Below are 6,924 nucleotides of genomic sequence, written 5' to 3'. Positions count from 1 at the left end.
CCTGCCCCCCCCCCCCAGTGCCACACTGGACACCCACAGTGGCCATTCCACACATGGGGAGACAGATGGGAGGGGCGAGGGCTCACCCAATTCTTTCTCCCACTGGGAGACAGGGATCCCCCTTCCCTGCTGCCCAGGAAGGACACTTGAAACAGACAATAACTTATTTATTTTCCAGGCCAGGGGATGGTTTTGAGACACAGTTCTGAGTTCTAGAACCCACAAGGAGTCAGATAAGGTGGCTTTGATGTAGACCAGGGTCTGGCAGGGTAGAGAGTCTGTTTGTCCATCTGTCCTCCAGCTTTATCAGGCAGGGATGCTGGGCAGGGGGCTGAGGGTCCCCATCAGGGGGTGTGTGTGACGACCGGGTACAGCAGGGCCAGATGTTCTGCACCCTGCACCGGCAGCGGGCGTGAGCTGTAGTGCAGGACCAGCTCGGGTACGCTGGCAAAGGGGCCACTGTGCTGCCCCAGCACGATCTGGTTCTCTCGGGTCCGTGTGAACTTCAGATGCAGGAAACCCTGGCTGCTCCTGGGGGACAGGGGTCCAAGGGAGCACTGAACACCCCAGACCCACTCATGCTTTCCATCCCTAAAGCAACCTCCCACAGTCCCCAGGGCCAGGCACTGGTGTCCCCAGACATTGGTGGTAAACAGTGGTTTGGTGTGAAGCTGTTTGCTTATTCCCCACTGGCCAGGCTGCCATCTCAAGCTTGTCCCCTGTGAAAGTAGGCTGCGGTTGAGGTTCCTCTCCAGGAACTGGGACCCAACAGCAGACCCAGTGCATGTCTTCTGCAGGATAGGAGAGGATCAGGTTCCACCTCCCTGATCTTGACTTTGTAAGTTTCTCTTTCCGCTCTAAAACCTAGTCCTCAACCCATGCCCTGGGGCGTGGCCGAACACATTCGAGATTCTGGTTCAGTCAGGAGACCCCAAAGAGGACACCTTGGCAGGACACTTTCCACCCCTGCGCACTCTTTCTTTTGATTTCCTGATGGCTCAGCTCAAATGTCACCTCCTTACAGAGGCCACCTCTGAGCCCCTACTCACACTCTCCAATTTTCCACTGTTCTGTTTGGGTCTTAGCCCTTATCTCTATCTAAATTATCTCTGTCTCTGGCACTGCCAGAGCCCCAGCAACTAGGACAGGGCCTGGAACACAGCAGGTGCTCAATTAATGCTTATTCAATGAAGGGACAGGACCTAGCACCAGGGGGCCTGAGGACCCCTCTTAGGTCACTCCGAGCACGCCCAGACTCACCCTATTCTCTCTTTCCCTTTTTTTTTTTTTTTTTTTTTGGCGGCTGACCGGTAAGGGGATCAGAGCCCCTGACCTTGGTGTTACCAGCTCCAGGCTTTAACCGAGTGAGCTCACCACCCCTTCTCTCTCCCAAGTTTCCGATCCCTTGTACGGCCCCTCGGGGTTCCCCCTAATCAACCCCGGTCTGGGATCCCTTTGCTTTCTCTCCATGTGTGGTGGGTGGAATGACCTAGAACCTGGGAATCATTTTATCATGATTACTAACACTAATTAAGCATGCCCTGTGTTCCGGCACTGTTCCCAGTATTTTTTCACCTGTTTTTGTTTGTCTGTCTGATTATCACGGAACCACCGGGAAGCTGATGCTGTTACTGCCCTTGCTATACGGATGAGGACAAAGGCCCAGAGAGGTTGATGAATTTAGAGAGTGGCAGAGTCAGGATTTGAACCTGCCTCCAAAGTCCTCTTCCAATCTTGTCCTTTTAGATCTGGCATTCAGACACCTAGGAGAATCTTGGGAGCGTTTTATAATTAGACCCACTTAGAATCTTAGGAACAGAAGCTCATGGAATCAGAGCCTAAAACTCAAATGCCTACAGGGCCGCTCTGAGATTCTGGCTTCAGACAGACACAAGGAAAAATACTTCAACTTTTGGACTAGGGGAGCCTAAAGAAACCGTGCACACCTAGTTCCCCATTTCACCCAAGGCCTGGATCCTGCTTCATCTTCTTGCATACCTCCAGTGACAGCGAGCTCATTCCCGGCAGGAATCATGCCAGTGACCTCCCTGGAAGCCCTGCCCTTATGCTAAAAACCTCCACCCACGGGCCTGGAAGCCCTGCCCACTGGCTGCTGGAACCACACCCCTGGGCTCCCATCCAATTAACCTATAAGTGTGATGCATGCGGTCCTGTGACCCTCTGTCCCTGTGAGGCTGGGGGCTCACCTGAGGGACAGGGAGCAGTCCTGGGGGCTGGTTTCGCTGAGCCGCACGAGGTAGCTGCCTTCCTTGCAGAGTGACAGGAGGTTCTCAGCATCTGCCCGGCTCAGCGGGCCGTGAAACCACCTAGGGGGTGAGGGCAGATGTCTCATGAAGGGCCACCCCCAAACACTCCCTGGGGTTGGGCCAGGTACAGCTGGTGCAAGGGCTTGTGACACCCAGGCTACAAATCGGGGGAAATTCCCTTGGATTTTTCAGGAGGAGCCTGGTCATCGGGCAGACACAGCTTCCCTTGGGAAGCAGCTGAGCCCAGGTCAAAGGTGGAGATGCTACCTCCAATTCAACACGTAGACCTCACCTTGACCTTGACAGCCCCCATCTGGCTGGGTCCCCAAGTGTCCTCAACACCCCTTCCTAATTCACCAACTTCAATCACTTTCATGAGTTTTGCCACATCCCGGATCCCCACCCACCTGTACCTTTTTTTTTTTTGGCCAGTATGGGGAACCGAACCCTTGACCTTGGTGTTACAAGGCTACACTCTAACCAACTGAGCTAACCAGCCAGCCCCTTGTACCATTCTTTATTTAATATTTTTCTTTACTGTGCTCAAAGAGAGGTTAGCTGTTACGAGCAGGTGTCAAAGACAGAAGAGCGCCAAACGGAGACTTTGCCATCGTTTGTATTGAAAGAAAATTGAAAAGAGAATAAACTTCGCATCCTATGCCTCAGTGTTAAATAACCAGTTGTCTATTGCCCACCGAAGAGGTTTGGGAATGACTGTGATGGCATGGCCTGGGCTCTGGGAGTCCCTCAAGGAGCTCCCAGGCTGGAGGGACACCAAGAAGCCCCAGACCCTCCCAGCTCATGCACCGCACCCCAGCCCAAAGTTGGGAGCCCCCCCAGAATCCTGCTCTTCCCAGTTCCGTCCCAAGAGATCCTGGGGTGAGAATAATTTCTGTCTTTTTGCTTTCAGGTTGTGAGCCCCAACCAAGTGAGACAGGCAGTGTTTGAGCTTGGAGGTTTTGAGCCTGAGGCTCAGGAAGGTTAAGTGACTTGCCCCGGGCCACACAGCCAGGAGATGCGGAGCAGGGATTCGAACCCAGAACCTGCTCCCAGCGAGAAAGGGACCCCATCTCATTCTGCTTTGTGCCTAGCTGGGTGTCTGGCACACAGCAGGCATTGGTGCCCAGTGAAGATTAATTGAAGAAATGAGTGGAGTGAACGAATGAATCAAAGCTCCCCCAGCTCCCTAGTCCAGGGAGGGAAAAGAAAAAATCTGAGGGGCTGGAGTCTACTGGTGGTCGGAGGATTTCAGCAGGGCTCTTCCACCTTCGGCTTCCCCACTCACGGCTGCTTCTCCAGGGGCAGGGCCGGATCCACGCGTTCTGCAGGCTGAGGACTTCTGGGCGCGGGTCTCCGGAGCTCCTTGGCTGGGCCTGGGGCCCTTTCCCACTCCGGACTGTCAAACTGCACTGGAGGGGAGGGGCAGAGAGGAAAGGGTTGAGTTCAGCCTACCTGTGGGGGCGGGGCAGGGACAAGCCAATGGAATTTCAGTAGGAAGGCGGGACCTGCTTGGAGAAACCTATCAGAGCCCAGAAAAGGAGGGGCTGGGCTTAAGGCTGGCGCAGGATTGGCCTTCAGGAGGAAAGGGTGTGGCCATGGAAAGGGCGGGGCAGTGCCATGAACGACAAATCGCAGATCAGGGGGCGTGTCTAGAGGCGTGGGTTGGAAGTTTCCGACTAGAGCCATGGACTCCCCAGTTCCCTTCCGGGGTTCTGCCCCTATTGGGGCCAAGTCATAGAACTAGAATACCACCCCCAATATGCAGAGAGGTAGATCAAGGCACGGAGCCCCGACCCCCCTCCCAGTCACACAACCTCTGGGGCAAGTCTGGGTTGTCACAACTCCTCCTGGTCCGAATTATTTTGTTTCTTAAAGTTGACCTTATTATTATCCCTTTTAAAGAGGAGGAAACTGAGGTTCAGAGACTTGTCCAAGCTCACTCAACTCAGCTAGGAATTGACCCCAAGTCTACCTGACTGGCAGCTACTAAGAAGTACTGCCCTTTCCTCCCAAAACCTCCTGCATAATGGTGCACTTTCTAGCACTCAGTTTACAAGCGCCATGTTCCGTAGGTACTAGAATGATCTCCATATTACAGTAAGGAAACTGAGACTCAAGGACATAAAGTGACTTGCCCCAGTAACACAGAGCCAGGTCTAGTGTAACACCAAAGCCATATTCCTCTCCCTGCACTATACTGAGCAGAATGAATAGGTTCCATTCCACTCTAAAAGGCATTTTAGTTTCCAAGGAAGATGTATATTCTCTTGGGAAGAGGAAGTTACGACTATCAGTCATTCACACTTTAGTGAGAATTAACAAACTACCAAAGTGGCAGGTGATTGGGCTCTACTTTCTAAGTTGAATCAGGGGACATGACCAGATGAGGAAATGAAGGGAAGGGGCATTCAGAAGTCAGGGCCTGGGTGGGAGAAGCACCTGCAAATGCCCTGGAGATGTGGTCTTTCTTCCACTCCCAGGGTTGGTCATACTCATCCGCTGGCCGTTCATCTTCCTGGGGCAGCCTGCTCTGTCGAGGCCTTTGCCCGGAAAGGGGTCCATCCCCTGGATCTCGGTCCTGTTCTTCATAGGGTGTATCATACAGCTGCACCCCTCTGCATGGCAATTCTGGGAGGCCAAGGACACTGGTCAGAGCCTATTCCCACCTGGCCTCTGTCTCTATCCCCCAATCCCTGCCCACTCACCGCTCATGACCCGCTGGGCATCGTAGGGCTCCATGTAACCGTCATCCGGGGGAGGAGGATGAGGCTGGGCATCAAAAGGGTCTGAATACTCGGTGTCGACTTCCAGCTGGGGAGAGAAGGAAGGAGAGGGGCACTGCATGGCAATTCTGGGAGGCCAAGGACACTGGTCAGAGCCTATTCCCACCTGGCCTCTGTATCTATCCCCCAATCCCTGCCCACTCACCGCTCATGACCCGCTGGGCATCGTAGGGCTCCATGTAACCGTCATCCGCGGGAGGAGGATGAGGCTGGGCATCAAAAGGGTCTGAATACTCGGTGTCGACTTCCAGCTGGGGAGAGAAGGAAGGAGAGGGGCCAGGGCTCAGGGGGGCCGAGCGTAGCTCTGGATGCCCTGCTGGGTGATGTTACACTCCTTGCCTGCCCCCTCTGGGCCATCTGACACATCTCCAAGCAGTTCTTTTGGCGGGGGGAGGGTAGGGAGTCTACTCTAGCACTCACGAGAGTTGGCACACAGCTGCCAGCTTCCCCTGCTGACTTCCTCCAGGCTACTGTGATTCTCCCCAACACAGACACCTGCTTCCCTCCTTCGGTAATTGTAATGTTTACCAGGTGCCAGTTCTGCTCTAAATGCTTTCCCTATATTTACTCGTAATACCAACATCCAGTAAGTACATTATCCCCATTTTACAGATGGGGAAACCAAGGCACAGAGAAGGTAAGTGACTTGTACAGGGTCACACAGCTGGTAAGTCAGAGGCAGAGTTTGATCTCAGCTGTCTGGTTCCCCTGAGTCCCTGCCTCCTATTCCCTTTCTGGTGCCATGAACCACAACTCAGTACAGCACCTAGTGGCCCTCCTCAAATCCCTCTCTGGCAACTGTCTCTGCTGAAGCTTTGGGGTCAACTCCCCAATCCTCTAGGAAACATATTGAAAAAAAGCATAGGCGTTGGAGACAGGTGTGGAATCAAATCTCAACTCGCTGGAGCCGTGTGACCTTGGGTGAGTCACCTCTCTTCTGTGAGCCTCAGTTTCCACCTCTGTAAAATGGGAATCATAACAGCAGGAAGGGCAGAGTCATGGTGAGGATGTTTAAGTGCCCAGAAGGAGAGTGCCTTGCTCAGACGGTTTGGGAAGATCCCACCAACTGCCAAGAGGAAGGGAAGTGGAGGGGAGGGGATGGCAGGTGAGGTATGGCCAGGGAGCGGGAGGACAGAAAGACAAAGCAGGGCCGGTCAGAGGGACAACCAGCATCGTGCATTGCAAAGACAGATATCAAACTCTGACAAGTAGGCGTAAGACTGGCAAGTGTCCCTCTGGTGCTCTGGCCCACCTTAAACAAGCTCTCCAAGATGGGGGGACAGGGCACAGCCTGAGCCTCCCCATCCAGCCTCCCGGGGCCACCCAGCCACGCACCTCCTCCCCGGGGCTGCCCAGCAAGGCCTTGGCTCTGGCCATGTCCGCAGCCTCCACCTTGATGAGCCTGTGCTTGGGAGAGTCGTACTTGGCGTCTCCTGACCCCTTGGAGTCCCCAGGGCCGGCGGGGTCCGGCTCCAGGCGGTTGTCGGCGTCCTCATAGGGGTCTTCAAAATCCAGATTCTTCTGCGCCCGGTAGGCCCTCAGGATGTCGCTCTCCGTGTAGTCGGGGGTGGGCGGCTGCGGAGGGGGCCTCCGACCGCCAAAGCTCAGGTAGTCCCGCAGCCACCTGGCCATCTGGGCGCGTGTCACCCCAAATCCTGCCACCGTCAGAGGGGGATCCACATGCCCTTTTCCGGGCCCCCGTCCCCAGGGAGGAGGTGGCGAAGCAGGTGGAGAAAGATCAGGTGTGCGCCTTGGCTGGGCTCAGCATGCAGAAGGGGAAATTCAGAAGCGGCGACAGCGGGGGAGGGGGAGAGGCCCACCTTAGCCCGGCTCGGGCGGGACCCCGGGGCAAAGGGTCCGGGGTGGGGGAAGCG

The 6,924-nt window shown here is 55.0% G+C and overlaps 1 protein-coding gene across 1 annotated transcript; it reads right to left on the bottom strand.

Moving 5' to 3' along the window:
- Positions 1 to 174: 174 nt before the first annotated feature.
- On the bottom strand, positions 175 to 6,682 carry SHD (Src homology 2 domain containing transforming protein D). Its single transcript, XM_008584414.1, has 6 exons — positions 6,386 to 6,682; positions 4,973 to 5,078; positions 4,707 to 4,895; positions 3,553 to 3,676; positions 2,208 to 2,327; positions 175 to 531 (listed from the first exon to the last, which is right to left on the bottom strand). The coding sequence occupies exons 1-6, from the start codon at positions 6,680 to 6,682 to the stop codon at positions 345 to 347; spliced, it is 1,023 nt and encodes a 340-aa protein (XP_008582636.1). The 3' UTR covers positions 175 to 344.
- Positions 6,683 to 6,924: the final 242 nt, after the last annotated feature.

Source organism: Galeopterus variegatus, unplaced genomic scaffold (genome assembly GCF_000696425.1).
Source record: "Galeopterus variegatus unplaced genomic scaffold, G_variegatus-3.0.2 Scaffold3258, whole genome shotgun sequence".
NCBI classification, from domain to species: Eukaryota; Metazoa; Chordata; class Mammalia; order Dermoptera; family Cynocephalidae; genus Galeopterus; species Galeopterus variegatus.
Note: the sequence above shows the minus strand (reverse complement) of the source record. Positions and strands in the feature narration are given on the sequence as shown.

What these genes read in the sequence shown, in the direction of transcription:
- SHD (XM_008584414.1), bottom strand. Translation starts at nt 6,682, where the DNA reads ATGGCCAGGTGGCTGCGGGACTACCTGAGCTTTGGCGGTCGGAGGCCC. An exon ending in TGCCCAGCGGGTCATGAGCG is followed by an intron (nt 4,896 to 4,972) that starts GTGAGTGGGCAG and finishes TTGGCCTCCCAG; the next exon opens with AATTGCCATGCAGAGGGGTG. An exon ending in CTGCCCCTGGAGAAGCAGCC is followed by an intron (nt 2,328 to 3,552) that starts GTGAGTGGGGAA and finishes CTCACCCCCTAG; the next exon opens with GTGGTTTCACGGCCCGCTGA.